At 47.8% G+C, this 26,426-nt stretch overlaps 5 protein-coding genes across 6 annotated transcripts; 2 read left to right on the top strand and 3 right to left on the bottom strand.

Moving 5' to 3' along the window:
- Positions 1-916: 916 nt before the first annotated feature.
- Positions 917-11,776, bottom strand: LOC104339695 (histone H2B 1/2/3/4/6). Of its 2 annotated transcripts, XM_086470369.1 has the most exons (2): positions 11,738-11,776; positions 917-1,768 (listed from the first exon to the last, which is right to left on the bottom strand). In XM_086470369.1, the coding sequence occupies exons 1-2, from the start codon at positions 11,774-11,776 to the stop codon at positions 1,460-1,462; spliced, it is 348 nt and encodes a 115-aa protein (XP_086326495.1). In that variant the 3' UTR covers positions 917-1,459. The 2 variants fall into 2 exon arrangements, with proteins under 2 accessions (XP_086326495.1, XP_009954770.2); XM_009956468.2 differs by lacking the exon at positions 11,738-11,776 and having other exon boundaries at positions 917-1,887.
- On the top strand, positions 6,867-7,205 carry LOC147416370 (histone H4). Its single transcript, XM_086470353.1, has one exon. The coding sequence runs from the start codon at positions 6,867-6,869 to the stop codon at positions 7,176-7,178; it is 312 nt and encodes a 103-aa protein (XP_086326479.1). The 3' UTR covers positions 7,179-7,205.
- LOC147416369 (histone H3) lies at positions 8,211-8,621 on the bottom strand. The gene has a single exon (XM_086470340.1). The coding sequence runs from the start codon at positions 8,619-8,621 to the stop codon at positions 8,211-8,213; it is 411 nt and encodes a 136-aa protein (XP_086326466.1).
- LOC147416368 (histone H3) lies at positions 9,550-9,960 on the top strand. The gene has a single exon (XM_086470331.1). It carries the CDS (start codon positions 9,550-9,552, stop codon positions 9,958-9,960), a length of 411 nt encoding a protein of 136 aa, XP_086326457.1.
- Positions 10,966-11,304, bottom strand: LOC147416367 (histone H4). The gene has a single exon (XM_086470324.1). It carries the CDS (start codon positions 11,302-11,304, stop codon positions 10,993-10,995), a length of 312 nt encoding a protein of 103 aa, XP_086326450.1. The 3' UTR covers positions 10,966-10,992.
- Positions 11,777-26,426: the final 14,650 nt, after the last annotated feature.

Here is a 26,426-nt window from a genome sequence, read left to right as displayed (position 1 = left end):
ACCCATTTAGTCTCAAAAAGAGCTGAAACACTACGGTAATCACAGTAGGAAAGCCAAATCTTTTAAAGGTTTTAGTAGGAATTTGTACCGAGATAGAAAGTTACCGTTTGTCGAAACGCGCGCGTTCGGTAATGCCTGCGTGGGACACCCGGGCTTCCTGCGGGAGGAAGTGTTTTCCTACGTGCAGTTCGGGACGCTGCGATAGCACCGGCACTTGTTCCGCCCACCCTCAGCCGGGAGCGACAACAGGCCGCGGTCACGGCGCAGCCCTGGCCAAGCGAGCGCTTTCGCTACGGTCCCCGGCGGAGTTTAAAAGTCCCGCGCTGGGTCGTGATTGGCCTCTTCCGCCCACCCACCCCGCCAGGCCCCGCCCCGTAAGGCGGTGACACCGCCCCCCCCGCCCTGGTGCCGTCCCGTGCGCGGGGGAGCGAGCGCTGGCCTCTCGGTTCCGTACAGCACCGCGGGCTCCGTTTGGGGGCGTGGGGGGGAGAATGGCTCAGGGAGGGGGAAACGTGTGCGCCGTGCCCCGGCTCTGCCTTCCCCCGCAGGGGAAGGCGCCCCGGGCGGCGTAGCTGCTGCGGACGGAACCGCGCGTTCACACCGCAGCGGCGGGGCAGGGGAGCTGCGACCCCACGCTCCAACACTTTCCCAGCCCCCCGGGGACCCTTGTAAGTCACCAACTGCCCCCAGCTCCACGCCTGTGACTTTTTTTTTTTTTTTAAAGAATCAATTCCTGCGTGTTTGGACGGTGTAGTTTAAACTGGAAAACCCTTCGTAAAGAAAAACTTTTCCTTATTTCTTAACTGCGTACAGACAGCTGCTTCACTGATAAAACCGACCGGTGGGGGGGGGTTGGGGGTACACGACACACGCACTGGAACGTACGGAAAAAATAAAGCTGCACCCGAGCCTGGAGGACTTGCTTCAGCAACCGCTTTGAAAATATTTATTAGTCACTGAAAGAGGCAGAGATACAGTAATTTTATTTTACGGTTAGAACGCACAGTTCTTAATAGCAGATGGGATTTTCTACCGGACCCATCAAAAGGAAAACGAATTAAAACGCTGAAGAAACAAAAGCCTCCCTACCTTCACCCGTGGCACCTCCCGAGTGTCGAAAGCAGAGCGCCGGCAAAGCACCGGGACAAAGCTGCTGCCGCTTTTTAGCCGCGTTAGAAGACCGGAGCAGACAGCGTGTGCTCACTGCCCAGTTTTACATCAACCAAGTGTAACTCTCTTTGCCGGGCACAGGCTGTAACCGAGCCCCGCACACTTGAAAAATAAATAACATTTCAGATATTTAAAGAAAAAGCAAGTATTTAACTTTCTAGTGACATGCAAATTAACAACTATTTACATACCTCCCCAAAGAAAAAAAAAAGTAACTCAGCCCTTCTACTTGAAAAAATTGGTGGCTCTTAAAAGAGCCTTTGGGTTAAAACTGACGGTCCGAGACGCTCTACTTGGAGCTGGTGTACTTGGTGACAGCCTTGGTGCCCTCGGAGACGGCGTGCTTGGCCAGCTCGCCGGGCAGCAGGAGCCGCACGGCCGTCTGGATCTCCCGCGAGGTGATGGTGGAGCGCTTGTTGTAGTGCGCCAGGCGCGAGGCCTCGCCGGCGATGCGCTCGAAGATGTCGTTGACAAAGGAGTTCATGATGCCCATGGCCTTGGACGAGATGCCCGTGTCGGGGTGCACCTGCTTCAGCACCTTGTACACGTAGATCGAGTAGCTCTCCTTGCGGCTCTTCTTGCGCTTCTTGTCACCCTTCTTCTGTGTCTTAGTGACAGCTTTCTTGGAGCCCTTCTTGGGCGCAGGGGCGGACTTGGCCGGCTCGGGCATGGCGAAAACTCTCAGGTTGCTCTGGAGCACCGGAGTGCCTGATAATGCGATTACTCCTGTATTTATAGGGACCTTATGCAAATCTCTGGCCTCAGCAATCAGCGCTTCTATTGGATTACGGAGCCAGAACGTCACCTCAAGTTCGAACGGCTTTCTAATTGGTCTTTTTTCAAAACCCATGCTACTATTGGTTAAAAATTCTCATCCTGCCAGCCAATCACAATGAGCTCTCGCTCTCGCACCGTTCGGTGGCGAAGCTCGTCCTCCACTGTCCAGCCCCGCCCCGCCTGCGGGCTCACCCGCCTCCTGCGGCTGCGTGCTCGGGGAATTTGTACGTACCAAGTGTCGTTATCAACAATTCCTCCAGAAAAAAAAAAAAAAAAAAAAAAAAAAAAAAGGAGGAAATTGCAAGGGGTTTTGCTACTCTTTTTTTCCTCCAGGAAGCGGTATACCTGCGTACTTCATGTGATGGCCTGCGTTGGCAACAGCCACAATTTAAATGTGAAGGGGGAAAATAAAACCAAGAAAGACACGGGTGTTCTGGAACACTAAGCGCTGTTAATAGTGTTTGAAATTAATTCTGCTGGCACACAGAGCATGGCTTGTTTTTCGGGCTTTAAATGACATGGAAGTTCTGATTTAATTTGTAACTTGAAAGAATGTGAACTTCTTTTGAGATGCAATAAGTATTAGAACACTTAAGTCAAAACCAAGATAATCCTAGTAACTAAATGTTGATGTTAAACTGCATTTTGAATTTATCATGAATCAGAAATTCAAGCTGTTTTCTTCTTAATTTGACTTAATTGTGCAAGAAACAAAAATATTTTTTAAGTAGACTAAAATTGCATTAAGAATTCTGATGTATTAGTTCTGTTGTTTTTTGGTTTTTTTTAAATTGAAGTGCTGTGTGGCAACATTATAATTTTAAAGTCATCAATAAACTAGAACACTATATCCACTTTTAAAGAGATCGTGTTAATTCATGGTTGAATGAATCCAGGGCTGGATGATTTGGTATTGAATAGCTAGTGCTACAATGATGCTATTTCTTTTTGGAACCGTTAAGGGCCATTCAAAGTCTAGACTTTCTCGGTATCAGAGGAGACAGATGGCATGGGCCTATACATGAAACCTACCTGGCACAGGTAAATGTGGTTTAAGAGGTAAGTGAGTGCTAAAATCACAACAAAACTAATTGTCCAAGGAGATTTGTAAGGTTAATTACAGAGATGCTGGATACTGGTATAAGAAAAAAAAAAAAAAAAAAAAAAAAAAATCTGTCACCTTACCAGGCTGGTTTGCTTCTGCCTTTTTTTTTACTTCTACCCTGCTCTGCAAAATTCTTGATGCACAAAGATTTCCAGCCCACATCCACAAGAACGCTGTCTGAAGAAAGGGAGCCAGGTGAGGAAATGGTGGGACCTTTCTCCTTCCCAGTGAGTAATGCTCACAAGTGCTTCTGCTCTGCTTAACACCTGAACCGCGGATGCAAAAGCAGCCACCGGTTTTGAGAAGAGCAGCTTCATGCTGCCACTGTGATGCTGTGGCTCTCTGGTTTCATGTCTTCCCCCCGCAACCCGGCTCCTTCTCATCAGGAACACGGATGGGGTGGGTGGTCATTCATCTCCATGGGCTGTGCCTCCCCCCCAGCTGCCAGTAGCAGCTTGATCAGCTTGAGGAAAATCTGGTAAGGCAGGAGGGAGCTATATCTGTCTTTTAAGGAGAAGAAAAGTAGTTCTCTCTTTTTCACCAAAGCAAGAAAAGACGCCAGAGCGGCCCATCTCTACATATTTAACTCCTCATGTATGCTGTGAACCTGATCCCCTCCTTTTGGCATAAACGTTACCTGGAAAAGCAGTTCACTGAGAACACCTCTGCCTGGGAACAGAGTTCTCTTTGTGAATATCTGTGGAAGTCCACAACTTGACACGCTGCTCCTGAACAGTGTGGCGTAGGATCTCTGGTCTCGTTTCCACAACAGCAGACAAAGGCTGTCGCTTTTGTTGCACTGCTCTGAAAGAGAAAATGTAGAATAACACAGGGCAGGCTCAGCAATGTAAAGTCCATAGATCCAGAAAGCAGAGGCATTGGAAACAACACAAAAAACCCCAAACATAAAAAACCCAGCTTCCGTAACATCGCCGCCCTCCTCCCCGCCCCCCCCCTCCCCCCTCCCCGCCATGTTAATTCTTTTAAGTCTATTGATCAGTTTCAGACAAAAGTGACAGTTGATCCAGGTCTTAGAGAGTCTTAATTCTAACAAGTTTTGTAAAGATCAGCTACGGAATAGAAAGGCATCCTCCACTAGGGAAAGGTGGCTACTGTGAACTGCACAATTATTGCTTGTTTTTAGCCTTCCAACTGAAAAAATGTGTAAAAAAAAACCCCACAAAACCCAACCCCAACCTAACCAAATAAATGAAAAAAGCAGCAGATGAATAATAAATGAAGGCCAGTCAATCCTGGTATAGTGTGGTTAAGCATGCTGTCCCTTCACAAAGAGGTACAACCAGAAAGTGGTGAAGGCAAAATAATTGGGAAGAGGAGTGGGGAGAGGGTTAGGAGTTGTTTATAAAGAGAACTCAAGTGCTTGGAAAGAACTGTTTGTGGAAACCTTATCAATAATGGCAGAAGAGCTGAATTTATTGCATTGTTTAGACAGTTGGAATATATGGAAAAGGAATCCAGACATACATATTTCTCGCAACAGCCTAAAATAACCATGTTCACAAAAGGAAATGGATGGGAACTTGTTAACATCTAGCTACCCATCGTCCATCCCACCTCAACAACAGTGGAGTCTCCAGTGACTGACCAAGGCTTTGGAGCAGCCGAAAGAAATAATCCTTCAGAATCAGGAAACCTAAGCCTGAAGGGCAGGAACCAAGTAAAGTTTTCAAAACCAGCTCCAGAACAACTCAAGGATGTCAGTGCTTGAAGCAGTCACTAGCCTATTACATGTTACCAAACAGTATGAGCTGTGGGATTATCTTTTTTTTCCTGGTTTGTGTCTCTCCTCCAGGTGAACACGTCGTGCTATAGGCTGACAGCTTTCTCCTGTTCAGGTAACTGCTCCAGCTGGAAGTTTCTGGGAGGCAATGGGAAGGCATAAAGGCAAAGCTGATGGTAAGTGTTTTGCTATTAGAGGTCCTAGGTGAGCTCTGCAGAGATTTTTCCGAAAAATACCCATTCTTATTCCGAAATCTCTGGTTAGCAACATTTTTTTTTTTTCTGTCTGTGCTTATTGCCAAAATGGGCTTCAAGAAAATAAATGGAATTTATGAGTAATGTCATGGCTCTAACTATCCCATCTTCTGCAGCCTCTTCAGCCAGAAATGCTGGAGGACCACTTATCTGATGAGGGACGTTCAGACACCTGTGTATTATCTTGGGCTTATGGAGTACACTATGCCAATGCCAAAAGCTCCTGAAAAACAAACAAAAAACATTAACCAGAGCAAACAAGTAGAGATAAAAAGTCAGGCTTTCAAAAGTGGTAGGATGAGCGTTGGAGACCTAGATTGGTTTCTGAACATCATTTTAGTCTGCTATATTCCTCTGAGTAGAATATAGAGAAAAGAACTAAGAAGTGCCAGGAAAAGTTGTAGAACAACTAAACTATCAACAGAAGACACTCACCACACAGCATCTGGGATTATTAGAAATATATTGATGGTAAGGCATATATGCCTAGAAGTTGTGATTATTTTGGAAAATTTCTAAAGCACATGATGCGCCTCAGAATCCCATTTGAAAAGTCTGGTTTTAAGGTAGCTACTGTAGATCTTTTAGGTGTTGAGGCTGAAATTTTAAACAGAATCATATTATATGCTGCATACCTTGCCATCTATTTCTGCAAGCCTTCTAGCTTTGTAAATTGCTGAGTGTCACTATCATCCGAAGAGAAACAGTAAATATATGGGTCACATTTCTACAGCATAAAATAACTGTTCTGAAAAAGCCACAAGATAAAAGGAAAGGATAAGTCGGGGGGGGGGGGGGGGGGGGGGAGCTGCCATGCATTTTCTGAAATAAATTGCATTTAGAAATTTGAGATTTCTAAAGATCAATGAGATGAGGCAACTCATTAAAAAGTTTTCTTCCCTCTGAGTGCATATGTAGACTGCAGTTTATAAAAAAAAATGTACTTTGTGTCCAAAACTATATGAAGGAAAAAACAGCTAAAGAAATGCTTAGATATTATGTATCAATAAACAGTAAGAGCATAAGAATGAGCAAACACATGCTACATTTAAAAAAAAAAGCCGAAGCTAAATTTTTTTTCATGCGTACATTAACAAGGTACACAAATCAGTTCCTTCAACAGCACATCAATCCCATAAATACAAAAAAGCTGCTTGATCAGGCAGTTAAGAGATCTGTAAGATACTGAAAACCCTGCGGAAAATAAGAAAGAGGATGGGGGGGAGAAGTGGGTGAATAACTTAACTCAGTACTGGTTATAAACCAGTGGATTTACTTGAGCACAGAGACCATCGCGGCCACCGTTTCCCCCATCTCCGGCCGGGCCCTTTGTTGAAGCGCCGCGAAATGGCGGCGGCGGAGCGCGGGCGGGGCGGGGCGGCCCCAGCGCGGGCGGGAAGCGGCGCGGCCGGCCCCGCCGCCCCCATTGGCTGGATTTTGCTGCAGACCCGCGGCCCGCGGGGCCCGGCTCCCCCACCGGCACCGAGCGCCGCAACGACGGCGCCGGGAAGCCGGGCCGAGCGCGGCGGGGAGGAGGCTGATCCCCCTCCCGGGGACTTGCTCCCGCGGCGCCGAGGCCGAGCCGGCGGCGGGGCCGCCCGAATCCCCGGGCCGGGAAGCCGGGACCGTACCGTCCGTCCCCGCCCCCCGTCGGAGGCGACGGCGCGAACGTCGCTGGCCGCAGAGGGAAGGGCGCGGAGAAGAGCCCGCCCTTGCCCTGCCCCGTCGCAGTCCTCAACCAGGTCGGACTGCTGGCAATATAGAGAGGCGCTGGCGGCTGTTCCCGCCACACGCTGCTTGGGGCGAGTAAAGTGAGATCATGTCTGGCAGAGGCAAGGGCGGGAAGGGGCTCGGCAAAGGTGGCGCTAAGCGGCACCGCAAGGTGTTGCGCGACAACATCCAGGGCATCACCAAGCCGGCCATCCGGCGCCTGGCTCGGCGCGGCGGCGTGAAGCGCATCTCGGGGCTGATCTACGAGGAGACGCGCGGCGTGCTGAAGGTGTTCCTGGAGAACGTGATCCGCGACGCCGTCACCTACACGGAGCACGCCAAGAGGAAGACGGTCACGGCCATGGACGTGGTGTACGCGCTCAAGCGCCAGGGACGCACCCTCTACGGCTTCGGCGGCTAAACTCGGCTCCTGGGATAGATTACGCTCTTACAACACAAAGGCTCTTTTCAGAGCCACCCAAGCTTTCAAGAAAAAGAGCTTTAATCGCTGTTCGCTGTATAGTTTGGTTCTGTCGCGGTAAAAATCAGGGGTAGTGGATGTGGGGGTATTAGGCTTTCGCTATCGTCGCTCATAGGTAGCCCCCGCTACCCGCGGTCCCTCCCCAATCCTCCCAGCCTAAAGCAACAGGCGAGTTTGGAACCCGTAAGGGAGACCGTGTCTCGTACGGGTGACCGTAGTGTTTTCTGTGAACAGTGCTGGGGGAGCGGGTGTAGCGCTGCACCGCGGGGCTCTGGGCTGGAGAGAAAAGCGCTTGGGTTCCGAAAGACTTGTACGTCCTCAGCACTCGCTCATCCTCCTCCCCGCCACCGGTCGCTCCCCCTCCCTCCCGGTCCTCCTTCGAAACGGGAGCGGAAGGGACCCGGGCAGCCGAGGACCACTGGCCGCCGGGGCGGCAAGCGCTATTGCGACAGCCGCTTGCCAGCCACAAGGCTTCAGAGCAGCGGCCGCAAACGGGAAGCTCGTGAAATGGCGGCGCTCTTCTCCCTGCTATGCGGGGGGCGGGACAAAGCGGGAAGGCGCGGGGGCAAGAAGCGCCGAAGAACCACCCGCAGCGCCTCAGGGGCTTCCGAAGGAAAGAGGCTGCGATGCCGTTCTCCGGCGAGAGCGCCTTCCTTTACCGCCCTCTTCTAGCTGAAAGGCTGCCGCTTCTCTAGACACCGCTCTCGACCCGCGCGCAGCCCGCCCCCAGCTTTAAACGGCAGACCTCAAGAGCTGCCAAAACACAGGCGGCAGGAAGAAGCGGGGGGGGGGGAAAAGAGTGCCACGCTACCTGCGGCCCGAACCTCCCCCCGTTACCCCAGTAAACGGCGCCTCGGCGCAGGCTGCCTATGCCTGCTCCAAAAGGCAGAGACACAGCTCTCTTCAGTGCAACGTGTGGTGGCTCTTAAAAGAGCCTTTGGGTTTGGCGGTGGCAGGGCAGGAGGCTCAGGCTTAAGCACGCTCGCCGCGGATGCGGCGGGCCAGCTGGATGTCCTTGGGCATGATGGTGACGCGCTTGGCGTGGATGGCGCAGAGGTTGGTGTCCTCGAAGAGCCCCACCAGGTAGGCCTCGCTCGCCTCCTGCAGCGCCATCACGGCCGAGCTCTGGAAGCGCAGGTCGGTCTTGAAGTCCTGCGCGATCTCGCGCACCAGGCGCTGGAAGGGCAGCTTGCGGATCAGCAGCTCCGTCGACTTCTGGTAGCGCCGGATCTCGCGCAGCGCCACCGTGCCGGGCCGGTACCGGTGCGGCTTCTTCACGCCGCCCGTGGCCGGCGCGCTCTTGCGGGCCGCCTTGGTGGCCAGCTGCTTGCGGGGCGCCTTCCCGCCCGTCGACTTACGCGCCGTCTGCTTCGTGCGCGCCATTACTATGCGTATTAATTCCCGCCGTAGCACGGAACTAACGAGCAAAGTGTTGAAGAGACTCGCACTGTCTCATTTTATACCGGAGCTCTGCTTGTTCATTGGCTGACGGAAAGGTCCCCTCCCATTGGGCCAATTCGAACATTCACGTTAACCTCCCCTGTGCCGAACCGTGATCCCTACTGTTAAATCCCAGGCTTGAATTTTTTTGATTTTCTGTCAATTTGGAAACGACTTTTCATCTTTTTAACGACTTGTGTTTATTAATTGTGCCCTTCAGCAAGCTGATTCTTCTATTACAATCCGCAAAAAAGAGTCGGCTACAAAATATGGTTAAAACCAAATCATAATGTGTAATCTGGGTTTGTCACAAGGATAACTTTTCTTTGTTCGTTCGTATTTAATTAATAAAAGCTAAGTATGTTAAAACCTGGCCACTTATACTTTGTCGTTATAAATTATTTGGGGAAGTATTTCCAGAGGAATCGAATACTTCATTTGCAATCAGAAATTAGAACTCCCATACTAGCGTGATTTTTTGGCAGCTAAAAGCATATAAAAAACAAAGGTCATAGTAAAAAGTCATGCTTAAAACATACACACGGCAAGCAGGATTCAGAACCTAAAACAACTCAAGAAGGAAACAGGAGAAGTAAATAATAAGGAAATCAAACTTCAAAACCCCTTCATATTTCCCAAAAAGAAATGAAGGGGGGAAAAAAGCGTATTGCTTTCTTTGTGAGGGGGGGGGGGGGGGGGGCTCAGGGGTCCTTCAGCTCCCGCCGTGGTTACAGGGTGTTTCGAATTAACCAATTAGATTCTTCGTTGTAGAAACCAATCAGAGGGGAGGAGGCGGTGCCACGAGCCACTATAAATAGGAGTCACAGGCGCCACTGCTCGCTTGCCAGATTGGCTTAAGTAGGAGACTGTGATGGCGCGTACAAAGCAGACGGCGCGTAAGTCGACGGGCGGGAAGGCGCCCCGCAAGCAGCTGGCCACCAAGGCGGCCCGCAAGAGCGCGCCGGCCACGGGCGGCGTGAAGAAGCCGCACCGGTACCGGCCCGGCACGGTGGCGCTGCGCGAGATCCGGCGCTACCAGAAGTCGACGGAGCTGCTGATCCGCAAGCTGCCCTTCCAGCGCCTGGTGCGCGAGATCGCGCAGGACTTCAAGACCGACCTGCGCTTCCAGAGCTCGGCCGTGATGGCGCTGCAGGAGGCGAGCGAGGCCTACCTGGTGGGGCTCTTCGAGGACACCAACCTCTGCGCCATCCACGCCAAGCGCGTCACCATCATGCCCAAGGACATCCAGCTGGCCCGCCGCATCCGCGGCGAGCGTGCTTAAGCCTGAGCCTCCTGCCCTGCCACCGCCAAACCCAAAGGCTCTTTTAAGAGCCACCACACGTTGCACTGAAGAGAGCTGTGTCTCTGCCTTTTGGAGCAGGCATAGGCAGCCTGCGCCGAGGCGCCGTTTACTGGGGTAACGGGGGGAGGTTCGGGCCGCAGGTAGCGTGGCACTCTTTTCCCCCCCCCCCGCTTCTTCCTGCCGCCTGTGTTTTGGCAGCTCTTGAGGTCTGCCGTTTAAAGCTGGGGGCGGGCTGCGCGCGGGTCGAGAGCGGTGTCTAGAGAAGCGGCAGCCTTTCAGCTAGAAGAGGGCGGTAAAGGAAGGCGCTCTCGCCGGAGAACGGCATCGCAGCCTCTTTCCTTCGGAAGCCCCTGAGGCGCTGCGGGTGGTTCTTCGGCGCTTCTTGCCCCCGCGCCTTCCCGCTTTGTCCCGCCCCCCGCATAGCAGGGAGAAGAGCGCCGCCATTTCACGAGCTTCCCGTTTGCGGCCGCTGCTCTGAAGCCTTGTGGCTGGCAAGCGGCTGTCGCAATAGCGCTTGCCGCCCCGGCGGCCAGTGGTCCTCGGCTGCCCGGGTCCCTTCCGCTCCCGTTTCGAAGGAGGACCGGGAGGGAGGGGGAGCGACCGGTGGCGGGGAGGAGGATGAGCGAGTGCTGAGGACGTACAAGTCTTTCGGAACCCAAGCGCTTTTCTCTCCAGCCCAGAGCCCCGCGGTGCAGCGCTACACCCGCTCCCCCAGCACTGTTCACAGAAAACACTACGGTCACCCGTACGAGACACGGTCTCCCTTACGGGTTCCAAACTCGCCTGTTGCTTTAGGCTGGGAGGATTGGGGAGGGACCGCGGGTAGCGGGGGCTACCTATGAGCGACGATAGCGAAAGCCTAATACCCCCACATCCACTACCCCTGATTTTTACCGCGACAGAACCAAACTATACAGCGAAGAGCGATTAAAGCTCTTTTTCTTGAAAGCTTGGGTGGCTCTGAAAAGAGCCTTTGTGTTGTAAGAGCGTAATCTATCCCAGGAGCCGAGTTTAGCCGCCGAAGCCGTAGAGGGTGCGTCCCTGGCGCTTGAGCGCGTACACCACGTCCATGGCCGTGACCGTCTTCCTCTTGGCGTGCTCCGTGTAGGTGACGGCGTCGCGGATCACGTTCTCCAGGAACACCTTCAGCACGCCGCGCGTCTCCTCGTAGATCAGCCCCGAGATGCGCTTCACGCCGCCGCGCCGAGCCAGGCGCCGGATGGCCGGCTTGGTGATGCCCTGGATGTTGTCGCGCAACACCTTGCGGTGCCGCTTAGCGCCACCTTTGCCGAGCCCCTTCCCGCCCTTGCCTCTGCCAGACATGATCTCACTTTACTCGCCCCAAGCAGCGTGTGGCGGGAACAGCCGCCAGCGCCTCTCTATATTGCCAGCAGTCCGACCTGGTTGAGGACTGCGACGGGGCAGGGCAAGGGCGGGCTCTTCTCCGCGCCCTTCCCTCTGCGGCCAGCGACGTTCGCGCCGTCGCCTCCGACGGGGGGCGGGGACGGACGGTACGGTCCCGGCTTCCCGGCCCGGGGATTCGGGCGGCCCCGCCGCCGGCTCGGCCTCGGCGCCGCGGGAGCAAGTCCCCGGGAGGGGGATCAGCCTCCTCCCCGCCGCGCTCGGCCCGGCTTCCCGGCGCCGTCGTTGCGGCGCTCGGTGCCGGTGGGGGAGCCGGGCCCCGCGGGCCGCGGGTCTGCAGCAAAATCCAGCCAATGGGGGCGGCGGGGCCGGCCGCGCCGCTTCCCGCCCGCGCTGGGGCCGCCCCGCCCCGCCCGCGCTCCGCCGCCGCCATTTCGCGGCGCTTCAACAAAGGGCCCGGCCGGAGATGGGGGAAACGGTGGCTGCGATTGCGGCGTTCTGGTCAGTCGATGTTTTCGGCTTGGGGGGAGGTCACTGGCGTAATATTCCCCTTGGCGCTGGCCTTTCTTTTACGAATAATTTTGGAGCTCTCAACGGTTCTGGTGCACCGGGTGAGCAGCTTTGTCTTTTTGGGAGATGTTGGTGTTTTTTTTTTTTTTTTTTTTTGCTTGGGGTCTTTCGGCACCACTAGTGCACAGTACGGAAGCTGCTGCGGTATCTCCCGGAGGCACGACCGGTGTAGAAAGCCCTTAAATCCTTATGTTCTCGCACTGATTGAATTTTTCTCTCTGACTTAGTATTTAAATTTACCGTGAAATACATTGGAGGGTATTGTTACTTTGTTCTCAAAGGATTACGAAATAAATGCTATTCCAAACAGTCGCTGTTTGCCACAATCTTTGTTGTCAGGAGTTTTCCCCTTTTTATTTGTATCTGCGCGAAATACAGAGGTCTTGTCTTTTGTGTTTGTTTAGCCAGGTATTTGTCATTTTGATACCCTCCCTCTCCATCTTTTCCCTGTTTCACTAATGAGTCCCCACTACTGGTATGCTTCCTGATCGCGAAAAGTTTCTGATTGGTAATTTCACAGCCCTTTCCCTTTGAGCCATCACATTTTTTTGTTTCATTATTTGACCTTTTTCTTTGAAGAATTTTCTCTTTCTTTGGGGCTTGGGTGTGTGTGTGGGGGTGTGTTTTAGGACTTTTTTCCTGTCTCTCTGTAGCCTTCTACTATGTACGTTATTTAATTCAGCTTATGTTCGGTCACTATTTTGATAAGTATTTTCATGTGTAGGTAACCAGCTTGGTAATGTATATATCAGCCTTTATTAATATCACCTGATCTAGATCTATAGAAATAGCAAAGTCGTATTTATCTTTGCATAACAACATTTATGGTGCTGTTGGCACAGATGAAGCTCCTCAGTTTATATTAGAATCCCTGTACCTTCACATGCTGTTTTTCAGTTCACTTACTGTTTGAGGAAAAAAAAGAATTTATATTCAGCCTTTTTTTCCTCCCCTACTTACTGGCTACAGCATGAATAGAATACAACAGAAATCTTAGTAAGCTTCTGCATAACTATAAAGTGTACTCTTCCCTGCCTATTAGTTCTTTCACTCTCTAATATCATAGACATTTTCCCTGGCAGTGATTAGTGTTTTTTTCCTTTTGTTTCCCCTAGATTCAAAGGACCTCTTTTGTTATCTTCAGAACTAGTGAAAAAATTATTTTTCCCTTCTCATCTGGCACATTTGATTTTAAATGTGTAATTATTTGTGTAATAAGTAACATGTTGTGCTTTGTTCATTAAACCTGTATGGGAGGGTATAGATGAAAGATTTATGTGCTCACAAGAAGGCTTGATAGCTCAACTGAAGGACATTCGGCAAAGTAAACAAGACCCGTGGCTGAAGGGGTTGAATAATCACATTCTTGCATAAGTTCACCCACAGGGCAACGAGGAAGACCCTCAGCCTTCATCCTTACGACCACCAGGAGGCAGAGAAAGACCCCCTAGCAACAGAAGGAACATGCGCAGAGTATCGACCTGATTGCGACATCGACCTGATTGCGACATCGCGAATACAGGAAATGAGACTGTATATAATGTGCTTACACGAGGCGGGAAGTTGCGAGCCGTTGGCGGAGTGCAGACTCCCCGGCTGCCCACGCTGCCTTTGCTCTTGTTCGCTTGCTAATATAATAAAATTCGCATTGGATTTTGACACTTTAAATTGTCTGTGTCTCTACCTATCACAATTTGGTGCCGTGACTCGGATCGCGACTAGATTGTGGCCTGCAGCTGCACTGGGGAGGCGCCCCGCCATCTGGCGGCCCCTGCAGCCCTCAGGTCGCTTCTGTCTCGACCGACGAACCTAAATTGAACACTGAGCAAAGGAGAACCGGTAACCCTGTAATCTTTGTGCACGAAGCTCCGAACGAAGATGCAGGACGCGTGAGTATAGGCCGGGAATCCGTTCGGTTTGGGTTGGGTATCCTGGGGCACGGTGTATGAGACGTCCTGCCAGGGCGAAGTGAGTGCGGACCCTCTAGTAGTGCGTTTCTCGTAGCCCGCGAGGGAGCGAGCCACAAACGAGGGGAGCAGTTGGTGTGTGTGTGTGTGAGTGCCTCAGAAGATGGGACAAAGGAAAAGCAAGCCCTTTGAGCCCATGGGAGAGGGGCCCCATGTGAGATTGCCCCAAATACCGCCCGATAGTCCCCTAGGGCTGATGTTGAAACACTGGGATAACTTTCCCTCTAGGCAGGGAAAAGATAAGGTGAAAATGATCCATTATTGCATGGAAGTCTGGGGCGGACAACAGATTCGAGGAGACCATCTGTATTGGCCTGTTTTTGGATCATTTGAGGACTGGATATGTCAGGCGCTAAACATTTATGTTAACTCAAAGGAACCATTTAATTTGGAGGAAAGTGAATATGCCAGTCTGTGGATGGTAGCTGACACTAGGGTAAATTTATACCCTTTAAAAGAAAAGGGGGGTGGCTACCGAGGGAGGAAGAATAGAGAGGAAGACGCGGTCCCTGTAATACCACCACCATACATTCCCCCTCCACCGCCTCCCCCTCCCATTTCACCACCACCCGCACCGCTTCAACCCTTGCCCTCGGCCCTTCACCGCTCGAACACTGATTCGCCCCCCTGTTCCCCTGAAACTTACAGACGTAGAACCAGGAGCCAAACACGACGTACACATGAGGGTGGCGGTTTGTACCCCTTGAGGGAAGTGCCAATGGGGGGTCCACAGCCAGGAATAGGGTTCGTATCCGTCCCTGTTAACTCAGGGGACGTAAGACACTTTAAAGATAAAATGGGGGATCTCCTGGAAGATCCGCTGGGGGTAGCGGAAAGAGTGGATCAATTTTTATGACCCAATACTTATACATGGGATGAGATTCAGGCTATTTTAGGGATTTTATTCACCACAGAGGAGAAAAACATGATCAGGAGGGCAGGGATGCGAATTTGGGACGCACAGCATGCCCAGGGGCCAGCGGCAGATGTGAAATGGCCCCTACAGAGGCCCAATTGGGATCACCAGGACCTGGTACATAGGGGCCACATGCAAGATCTTAGAAATATCATCATCCAGGGTATCAGGGAGGCAGTCCCTAGAGGACAGAACATTAATAAAGCTTTCAAAGAACATCAAGAAGCAGATGAGTCGCCCACTAAATGGTTAGAGAGACTACGAAAGAGTCTCCAAATGTATTCGAGTCTGAATGTAGACACTCAGGAGGGGCAGGCTCTGCTGAAAATGCAATTTGTAGCAAATGCATGGGAAGATATTAGAAGAAAAATTGAGAAGATAGATGACTGGCAAAACAGAGGCTTGGATGAGTTATTGAGGGAGGCACAGAAGGTGTTTGTCAGAAGGGAGGACGAGAGGTTTAAGAAGCAGGCAAGATTGATGGTGGCAGTGGCTCGGGAAGGACAGCGTGGGGGTGGGATTAGATCGACTCACAAGACGGACCCAAGGCCTGGGGTGGAAGGAACAAGGAGAAAGGACGTGGAGTGTTATTATTGTGGGAGGAAGGGTCATATGAGAAGGGAATGCAGAAAACGGCTGCAGGATGAGAAAATATTCAAGGAGGATTAGGGGTGTCAGGGGCTCTATTTGCTGGGGGCTAGACATAAAACCGAGCCCTTGATAAAAATTAAAATAGGTCCCCAGCAACAGGAAATCGAGTTCCTTGTGGACTCAGGGGCCGAGAGGTCCACAGTACAAGAGTTACCCCAGGGATGTCACTTGTCCCCGGAGACAATGCAAGTAATTGGAGCAAAAGGAGAGCCTTTCAAGGTTCCAGTAGTAAAAGACGTTCTTTTTGAAACGGAATCTAAGTTTGGGGTGGGATCCCTATTGTTGGTCCCAGAAGCAGATTATAACCTACTGGGACGAGATATGATCATCACACTAGGCATTAATTTGGAAGTTAAAAATAATGAGTTACAAGTAAAATTATGTCCCCTTAGGAGTGAGGATGAAGTAAAAATTAACCCCGAGGTTTGGTACACTCCGGAGACAGTGGGCAAATTGAATATCCCACCCTTCACTGTAACTATCAGGGATCCGGAAATTCCAGTAAAAATAAAACAATACCAAATCTCACGAGAAGGCAGGATGGGGTTGAAACCAGAGATTAAAAGATTAATTAGACAAGGGCTACTGGAACCATGCATGTCTCACTTCAATACACCCATCTTACCCGTAAAGAAAACTGATGGGTCTTATAGATTGGTCCATGACCTACGGGAAATTAATAAAAGAACACTTGCAAGATTCCCAGTTGTGGCAAATCCGTATACTTTACTGAGCCAGCTGGGACCTGAAAGTCGATGGTACAGTGTGATTGATCTCAAAGACGCATTTTGGGCTTGCCCACTAGATAAGGACAGTAGGGATTATTTTGCCTTTGAATGGGAGGATCCTGAAACCCACAGAAAACAGCAGTTAAGATGGACAGTGTTGCCCCAAGGGTTCACGGAATCTCCCAATCTATTCGGACAGGCCCTGGAGCACATTCTCCAAGAGTATGAGCAGGGAGAAGGAGTACAGCTGATTCAGTATGTAGATGACCTCCTGATAGCTGGACAAGAAGAGGAAAAAGTCCGCGTGGAGAGTATCAAATTGTTAAATTTCCTAAGCCTAAAGGGATTGAAGGTTTCCCGATCAAAATTACAGTTTGTAGAACCAGAGGTCAAATATTTGGGACATTGGCTGAGCGAAGGAAAAAAAAAGGTAGATCCCGAGCGAGTAAATGGGATACTATCAATGCCCCCTCCGGCAAACAAAAGACAGGTTCGTCAGCTGTTGGGATTAATGGGGTACTGCAGACAATGGATTGAAGATTATAGTAACAAAGTCAAGTTTCTATATGCCAAATTAAGCCAAGAGGGACTGTTAAAGTGGTCTAAGGAGGATGAAAAGCAATTAGAAAGCTTAAAAGAGGATTTAATTAATGCACCAGTATTAAGCTTACCAGACTTAAAAAGACCATTTTACTTGTTTGTGAATATCGATGGGGGTACGGCATTCGGAGTATTGGCACAGGAGTGGGCTGGGGAAAAGAAACCTATAGGATACCTGTCCAAACTTTTGGATCCAGTGAGCCGTGGGTGGCCAACCTGCCTGCAAGCGATAGTGGCAGCAGCTCTGCTTGTGGAAGAGGCACACAAAATAACATTCAGGAGCGAATTGAAAGTTCTATCACTTCACAACATCCGGGGAATTTTACAACAAAAAGCCGAAAAATGGATCACCGATTCTAGGTTGTTAAAATACGAAAGGATTTTAATCTCCTCACCAAAACTAACTTTAGAAAGCACTACTTTACAAAATCCGGCCCAGTTTTTGTACGGGGAACCTGAAGGGGAAAGGTTGACACATAATTGTCTACATACCATTGAGGAACAAACAAAGATAAGGCCAGACTTGGAGGAGGAGGAACTGGAAGGTGGAGAAAAGCTGTTTGTGGACGGGTCCTCTCGAGTGGTAGGAGGGAAGAGAAGATCAGGGTATGCGGTAATTGGGGGAAGAAATCTTAATGTAATAGAATCAGGACCCTTGAACGCAGCATGGTCAGCTCAAGCGTGCGAACTTTATGCAGTACTCCGAGCATTATGTTTACTAAAGGGAAAGGCAGGAACAATATATACAGATTCAAAGTATGCATATGGGGTAGTCCATACCTTTGGAAAAATTTGGGAAGAGCGGGGCCTCATAAATTCCCAGGGAAGGGATTTAATACACCAGGGCCTAATAACCCAAGTCCTTCACGCCCTAAGAGGTCCTAACCGAATTGCAGTGGTACACGTGAGAGGCCACCAGAAAGGCCTAGATTTCCGACAGCGGGGTAATAATGCTGCGGATCAGGAGGCTAGAAAAGCTGCTCTAATGGTTCTAAGGGCTCAGGATCCCTTCAAACAGAGAGAAGAATGTATCAACTGTGGAGGTAATCTCTATAAGGAACCTTGTTATGCTTGCTGGGAGGATTGGGGCATGGATGGGATAGCATGTGCCTGTGAGAATCCGAGAGCAAAGCATTGTTTGCATCATGGAAAGGTGGTCCACCTCCTCAGTTTCACCACTCAAGAAGAGGAGAAATTACATAAAATGGGGGTAAAAAAGGATGAAATGGGAAAATGGGTGTTACCTGATGGGAGACAGGTACTTCCAAAATCCTTGGCTATGGGGGTATTACAAAGAATCCACGATACCACACATTGGGGAACCCAAGCTTTGATAGACCAATTCGCTAATAAATACATGTGTATGGGTATTTATAGTCTGGCCAAGCAAATAACAAACAGTTGCTTAGTGTGTCAAAAGGTCAACAGGAGTCAAGTAAGAGAAAGACCTTTAGGGGGAAGAGAGCTGGCACATAGGCCTTTTGCGAGGGTTCAAATAGATTTTACTGAACTCCCAAAGGTGGGTAGGTACAAATATTTACTGGTAATCGTGGATCACCTTACGCACTTTGTGGAAGCATACCCGACTGCACGAACAACGGCCCAAACTGTAGTAAAGGTGCTGTTAGAAGAAGTTATCCCAAGATATGGGGTAATAGAAGCCATTGATTCCGACAGGGGACCTCATTTTGTGTCTAAAATAGTTAAGGATACCTTGGGGGCCTTGGGAATAAATTGGGAATATCATACCCCTTGGCATCCCCAAAGTTCAGGAAGAGTAGAAAGAATGAACGGGGAGATAAAGAAACAGCTCACCAAATTGATGATTGAGACCAAACTATCATGGGTCAAGTGTCTGCCCCTCGCACTTTTAAATATAAGGACCCAACCCCGTACAGATGTAGGGATTTCCCCATTCGAGATGTTATATGGGATGCCCTATGACCTAGAAGTTCCACATAATCACCCTCAATTAAAAGAATCACATGTACTGTGGTACATCACTCAAATAATGAGTCGTAGGGAACAGTTGAAGAAAAAAGGATTGCTTGTCCAACGACCCCCATTAAACATGGCAATCCATAAAGTGAAACCCGGGGACTGGGTGTTGGTTAAGTCATGGAAAGAGACCTCATTAACTCCACAGTGGGAAGGGCCTTATCTTGTTTTACTTACTACAGAAACCTCCATACGAACAGCTGAAAGAGGGTGGACTCACGCCAGCCGAATCAAAGGACCCATAAAGAATCAACAGTGGCAAGTGACCAGTGTACCTGGGGACCTAAAAATAAAATTTCAAAAGACCTGAATGAATACTTTTGAAATTGAATATATTGAAAATCCAATTCTGACTAAAGATGGGCATGTAAGATTGCAGATATTAAGTTGTAACTGTTACTCATTCATGTGCTTTGTGTGTAAGGTGTGTCGGGAACGGTGGTGGGCCCATTGCCGAGACTGAAGATCCCAAGGGGCGTCTGCTGAATCTGCTGGGAGTGGGAAAGAGAACTTACAAAATTGACACTAAAATTAAAAGAATCACAGGGAGAGACTATTCCCGAATCAAGGGAATGGTGGGGGATATTTGCTAAGGGAATCCGGCCCGAAAATTATTGTTACCATTCGAAAGAACCAATTCCTTTTGTCGCTGAAATAGTAAGAGGGCAGTGACGGAAGTTCCTGAAAGGGGTGAAGTGCAACACACCTCAAGTTAAAGATACCAACTGGAATTCGTACATCCTGAGGCAAGCTGCTAAAGTAAGCACTAGCCCTCCTGAAGAATACCCCTGCTGCCGAGAAGATGGTACCCCTCGTGGCTCGAAGCAACCGAGTCGACGAGCGAGGCAGAGGAGTAAAAAACTGTGGAGGAACGAACCCAATGATTGGGACCGCAAAGCAGTGCTTGAGATCTTGCCTCAAGGATGGTAGCAAAAAGGCGAAGCCCTGGAGTGCAAATGACAAAAATCGGGTACGGGTATCAAATTGGGGTAGGAATAAGCAATTGGTATATTACAAAACCCACCACTTTTCCCGATACATATTTATAGGGGCAATCTGGGTAGTCTTCTGCGTCCCTATCTGTGAGCCATACGCACACCAACCTTTTAATTGGACCCTATCTAGATGGGAAGACCAAGCATTAATTAAGAATATCACTAAGTCAGGAGCACCCACCTTCCAGTTGACGGTGGGATCCCTCAGTCCCTATTGGCACCCAGACCGGGTAGCACCATTCTATATGTGCCCAGCCTCAAACCCAGGCAAAGGATACTGTAACTCACCGGGGCACTATTATTGTGCATATTGGGGGTGCGAAACCATAGCATTGGATTGGACCCCTGGGGGAGGAGTTGACAAGTTCATTACAGTAAAGTGGAGGCCCTCAGGCTGCACGAAACCAACACGGCATAATTATATAGACACTGGAAACGGGCCACCATCGGGAAACGTATGTCAGGGAATAAACATAACCGTCCTAAACCCAGAGGACTCAGCATGGATAATCGGAAAAACCTGGGGTGTCCGGCTTTATGTGGCCGGTGCCGACCCTGGTAGCCTATTCTTTATAAAAAAGGAGGCCATTCCAAATGATCCTGGACCAATTGGACCAAATCCTGTGCTCACACATGAACAAATTCTGGGACCCGCAAATGATACTGAAATTAGCGATGATATCCAGTTTACTAGTAAAAACCCTCACTCTGGTATAACTATCCCGGAAGAAGATTTAGGAGGGAATACCTTATGGAAAGTGATGCAAGCGAGCTACCAAATATTGAATAAAAACTAACCCACAAATGACCAGCTCCTGTTGGCTGTGTTACGGCATTAGACCACCCTTTTACGAGGCTGTGGGAATTACATCTAAGGCCAAGCGTGTAAATGGGACGAACCCTGCACAATGTTTATGGAGAAAAGGAAAAGATCAGGTCCAAGGTCTCACCTTGGAACAAGTAACAGGAAAAGGACGGTGCGTTGGGACAATTCCACCCATAAAACAGCATCTGTGTAATGTAAGTATTTCACTCACCAAGGAAGCCCCCGCGGATTGGTTAATACCAGCGCCAAACACAAAATGGGTGTGCTCAAGTATCGGAGTAACACCCTGCTTGAGCCTACAAAATTTTAATAAAAACAAAGATTATTGCATACAAGTAGCAATAATTCCAAAAATTGTATATCACTCAAATGAGTTTGTCTACAATTATCAAACCACCCCCGAGCACCATCTTGCTAGGAGAGAACCGTTTACAGCTCTGACCATAGCCGCCCTCCTTACAATTGGAGGAACCGGAGCGGCCACAGGGATAACCTCTCTGATTAATCAACAAGCTGAATTTAAGTCACTTAGAGTAGCAGTGGATGAGGATTTGAGCAGAATAGAAAAATCAATAGACGCATTGGAAAAATCACTAAGATCACTATCAGAAGTGGTGCTTCAGAATAGACGTGGCTTGGATTTATTATTCTTGCAGCAAGGGGGATTGTGTGCAGCTTTAAAGGAAGAGTGCTGTGTGTATGCAGATCATACCGGAATAGTACGGGACACAATGGCAGAGCTAAGAAAGGGGTTGGAACAACGAAGGAAAGAACGAGAATCCCAACAAAGTTGGTACGAATCATGGTTTAATCATTCTCCTTGGCTTACTACTTTATTGTCAACATTGGCGGGACCATTAATACTGCTCACTGTAACGCTTGCGTTCGGACCTTGTATTTTTAATAAAGTTATTGCGATAGTTAAGAACCGTTTAGAAGCCGCTCACCTGATGCTTATTCGAGCGAAATACGAATTGGTACCCGATGAGCCTGATTTAGCAGAAACCCTTGTCTTGAGTGCTCAAGAGCTACAACGGTTCAATGAACAAAATAATGGATAAAAGAAAAAGGGGGGATTGTAATAAGTAACATGTTGTGCTTTGTTCATTAAACCTGTATGGGAGGGTATAGATGAAAGATTTATGTGCTCACAAGAAGGCTTGATAGCTCAACTGAAGGACATTCGGCAAAGTAAACAAGACCCGTGGCTGAAGGGGTTGAATAATCACATTCTTGCATAAGTTCACCCACAGGGCAACGAGGAAGACCCTCAGCCTTCATCCTTACGACCACCAGGAGGCAGAGAAAGACCCCCTAGCAACAGAAGGAACATGCGCAGAGTATCGACCTGATTGCGACATCGCGAATACAGGAAATGAGACTGTATATAATGTGCTTACACGAGGCGGGAAGTTGCGAGCCGTTGGCGGAGTGCAGACTCCCCGGCCGCCCAGCGCTGCCTTTGCTCTTGTTCACTTGCTAATATAATAAAATTCGCATTGGATTTTGACACTTTAAATTGTCTGTGTCTCTACCTATCACAATTTGCATGTCTTTTCTATAGCTTTGCTTTCGTTTCACCTCATGACTTGGAATGCTTTAGCTGTTACTATACGTTGTAGATTATCCACTTAAAACATTTTCGTTCTTTTTATGTGGTTTAGTGGGAATACGTAGTCTGCCTAGAAAGCTGCCCTGTTCACCTCCTATACCTGGTGGGGTGAATGTTGATTAGCACTTTGTCAAAAGGTTGTAATCTCTTTTAGCATCCGTTTCTCACTACTTTTTAGTTCACTAGATCTATTTTTGTGGCATTCATTGTGTGGTTAATATTTTTTCTGTAAAATTTAACCTTTGCTTATTTTTGCATGAAACTTTCTTTGTCCTCTTAATATTAGACTTCCTTAAATAACCAACTTTTCATCCTTATCCAAGGTCCATTACTACTTAAGAGTGACAACCCAGCTGAATAATCAAAACAGCTAATAATGCAATTTGTTCTAGACCTAAACAATATCTTCACTTCAAAAGTGATTAAAAACCACAGATGGTCTAAAGTGTGAGCTGCTTCTATGACTGATTTTACAGAGTCTTTATAGATATGATAGCAATGTATAGGCACATAGACTAGATTGCTATATTACAGTATGCTTGGGTTATTTGAGGAAATATTATTCTATATTTTGTGATTATTAAAGTCAAGTTATGCTTCCCAATTTTATCTCTTCCACACCAAAGAACAGTTTAATTTTCTTCTTTTTTTTTTTTTTTTTTTTTTTTTTTTTTTTTAGCATGGTGTATGCATGTGGTATCTTTGTAAACTTTTCACTAGCAGCTGTAGGTATAAAATAAGCCTCTCTGTTATTGAAGTGTTGGGGCACTTCTGAAAACAGACAAAATTAAACTGGAAGGAGGGGCATACATCCTGTTTACAGGAGCTCAAACCTTTAAATGTTCTGAAAAGAAGGAAGGCTCTCTGAGCAATCTGCATTGATCGAATTCTGGACTAACACTTCATTTCTTATTTTGACATCTTGGTCTTGTATTTTATGGCCAGTGTTCATCCTTTACTCCTGGTGGTTCATTTATGTGGATTTTGTTATTCAGAACCCACAAGTGAATATATAAACTGTGCATCAATTTTTTAAAAATTTTTTAATTTTTTTTTTTATTTTTACAATTCAGCTTTTCCAATTAATCAAGACAGTATGGGAAGGGTGAAAAAATCTGTTTTCCTGATCAGGCAGCATTAGTTGGAAGAGCCTTGAACTGTCTTCCATGATGTGGGAAGGCTGCCAGAACACACTGGAGTGAAGGAGCAGGTTGGGTGAGAGGGCAGGAAGGAGCAAGAAAGCAGCTCTACTCCTCTTCCCATTCCAGGTATGTCACAGCAGATCGTAGGGCTCCTCTTCCCTTCTGCATCAGATCTCCCATCCTGCCGCTCATAGTAATGCTCCTGACCTTCCCAAAAGACAATCACCCCCTTGAGGAGGCTGTCAAATAATGTAAATATCAAGATTTGTTTTCTCTTCCGTGATCTACTTTTCTTTGTGGATTTAAGGAAAAGTGTTTAGTTGTTATCTGAAGAGGCTGCTGATCTCCCAGTAGACAGGCCAGCATACGTATTTTCAGTTTATTAGAAGAATTAATATCAACTTAGGAAGTCTCTCCGATGTGTGTTTTAAACCAGCTAAAAGTATTGTGATAGAAATGTTGCAATTTGGAGATACAAATTTTCTTCACCTTCTAAAGCAGAAGCTTGTGATAAATGCGCTGTTTTACTTAGGCGAGACATTTGTTGGAAAGGAATTCAACTGCATCATCTTCCTAGGGAAATGTAAGTGTTCTCAGAGCATCATCACATGAAATGTGGAAGTCCAGATGAAAATGGAGATGGATTTTTGCCTAGAGTGACAGTCAACATGATGAAAATATTGCAGAAGTTTTCTAATTCCATGAACAACAACAAAAGAAATTATTGTCATAATTGCATCACAAATTCATTAATTACAGTATAAGCAAAATTAATGCTCTCTGCATCCTACTCATGGAGATTCCATGCTGTCAATCTCTGCCCAGGTCATCTGCCAGGAAACAGGCCCATAGGCATGACTGGTGGTTATCCCCTCCATATAAAGGACAATCCCATGTTTTGCACCAGACAGCTCAATATGCCCCTAAATTACTGCTGGATTGGCTTGAGTTTTGATTAGCTTAGCCCTAGTTTTTATCCTCATTTACCTGGACTAACCTGATGGACCTGGCACCTGGACTGACAGCTCCCCATGGGTCTGACTGCCCCAGGGCACAGCAGGGTTTCTTCTCAGGTCTTCATTTGCCTCCAGGTTCTACTTGCAACCCTATGCTGAAGCCACCACTGCTGCATTCAAAGTTGCTTTCCTCCAGGTGGAAGCTGGAAATCCTCATGTGTTGTGGATCGTGGCAGCTCCTGCCTCAGGAACGGTGGGGTCCATCTCTGGCAGAGCTTTATGAACCTCACTAAAATCGTGTATGTATTCATAATTACTGATGCTTAAAAGTGTTACCTTTTCATGCATTGGTGCGTTGATTCAGTGACCCTCAGTAGCCCTTGCTTGTTACCCCCAGACTGACAGAGATGGACAAGGGATAGCTCTGTCTGAAAGCAGAAAAAAAACCCCCACACGCAGGAGAAAGTTACAAAGTCCTTTACAAGGTAATGACGTATCTTCCCCCCCGTTTTTCAATGTATAGTAATTAAATATTCATCTTATCAGTATTATCTTGATAAGGATCATCCTATGCTGCTGCTGCTCTGTGTGATACTTTTACACCTCCAGCATGTTATATGTGTGTGCATTCATACACACAAACACATGGATGCACCTGGTATGAAATTTTCTGTTGAAACCTCCACACACCTAAAAAAGCATTAGAGCTACCCTGATGTGGCTGCAAGGTCCTTCAGCAGTTGGCAGTCTGTACACACACAGTGGGACGAGTGACTAATGGGAACTTCACTGCCTATAGAGACGTGTGGACTTGGACTTTTGGATCATAATGGATGGTGGCAAATCAAACTTTCTTCTTGGTGACAAAACAAAATCTCCATTTGCCTGACTTGCAACAGTGCTCTTGCCATGACCTTTACTGTGTACATATCTTGGGCTCTCTAAGCTTTGACATTTTGGATGTTATTAAATGAAAATAAATTTCACCCTTCTCATTTATTCACTTTTTTTTTTTTTGACAATAGTTTTCACTTTCACTACCTGTCTTCCTGCCCCTGATCTGTGACTCAGTCTTCAGAACCATCTCATTCACCACCATTTTCCACCTTCACTGCACCTTCCAGCTTGATCCTAATAAAAACAAACCCTCCCACATCTGAGAACAATAAATAAAGAAATTATTATTTGATGAATGCTCAGAGGCACTGCAATGAAAATAATATGAATGTCAAGAATCATCTAAAGAGGAGCAAAGAGCAAAACGGAGGATATTGTATCTTTGTGCCATTGTAGCATTGTGTGAAATAGGTGCACCTTGAGTACTGTGCAGATTTCTGGCCTCAAAATAAATAAAGAAAGAAAGATGTAGTGCAACTAGAAAAGAAAGTTCTGAGAAAAGTGATAAAGACGATTTAAGGTCTAAAATAACTTCACTCCTAAGGATGCTAGGACATTTTCAGAACAGAAACAACTACTGGGTGAAGCTGTTCTTACTTATCTTCTTCACTATCTGTAAGGTTGGTGGGTCAATCTATCAAATTTAGTGAGGTCAAATCTAATTATAAATTTAGTTACCAGCCAAAAGGTTAATGAGGCCAGAAAGGCTGCCTAAATATTATAGGTGGCTTTCTTAAGAAAATGGACTCCTTATCTCTATAGGCTTTTCCCAAATAAAGGAGAGGAGCTGAAGATGATGAGTGAAAAGATGAGAACACAGCTGCTTGCACAACTATAAGCACTTCCTGGTGGTAAATAGTTCCTGTCTCTTAGACTTCCAAACTGATCCCTGCTGGTATCAGCTGCCATTTAATTACACGCACTTCCTGAGGACCAGTTTTGGTGTTCCCATAAGGTCAAAAAAACCCCAACCAAACCCAATCCCAAACAAATGACTGACCCCCAAAAAAGCTAATATTCATTTAACTTTTTTTTTTTTTTCTTCACGACTTCCAAGATACCAGCATCCTGGTTTGTGCAGGTATTTCAAGGTTCTTTTACAAACTCCTTGGAGAAAGTTCCATGACAGGAAAAAGATGCGGTGTCTATAGGAACAGGGAAGGATTTGGTTTCTGTTTGAAATCCCCCCCCACATATCAAGAGCAGTATCATTTGTATGCAGAGA

Source organism: Leptosomus discolor, chromosome 1, assembly GCF_034619465.1.
Source record: "Leptosomus discolor isolate bLepDis1 chromosome 1, bLepDis1.hap2, whole genome shotgun sequence".
NCBI classification, from domain to species: Eukaryota; Metazoa; Chordata; class Aves; order Leptosomiformes; family Leptosomidae; genus Leptosomus; species Leptosomus discolor.
This window is presented reverse-complemented; position numbering and strand designations above follow the sequence as displayed.

Excerpts from the sequence above, each read along its gene's own strand:
- LOC104339695 (XM_009956468.2), bottom strand. The coding sequence starts at position 1,840 with ATGCCCGAGCCGGCCAAGTCCGCCCCTGCGCCCAAGAAGGGCTCCAAG.
- LOC147416370 (XM_086470353.1), top strand. The coding sequence starts at position 6,867 with ATGTCTGGCAGAGGCAAGGGCGGGAAGGGGCTCGGCAAAGGTGGCGCT.
- LOC147416369 (XM_086470340.1), bottom strand. The coding sequence starts at position 8,621 with ATGGCGCGCACGAAGCAGACGGCGCGTAAGTCGACGGGCGGGAAGGCG.
- LOC147416368 (XM_086470331.1), top strand. The coding sequence starts at position 9,550 with ATGGCGCGTACAAAGCAGACGGCGCGTAAGTCGACGGGCGGGAAGGCG.
- LOC147416367 (XM_086470324.1), bottom strand. The coding sequence starts at position 11,304 with ATGTCTGGCAGAGGCAAGGGCGGGAAGGGGCTCGGCAAAGGTGGCGCT.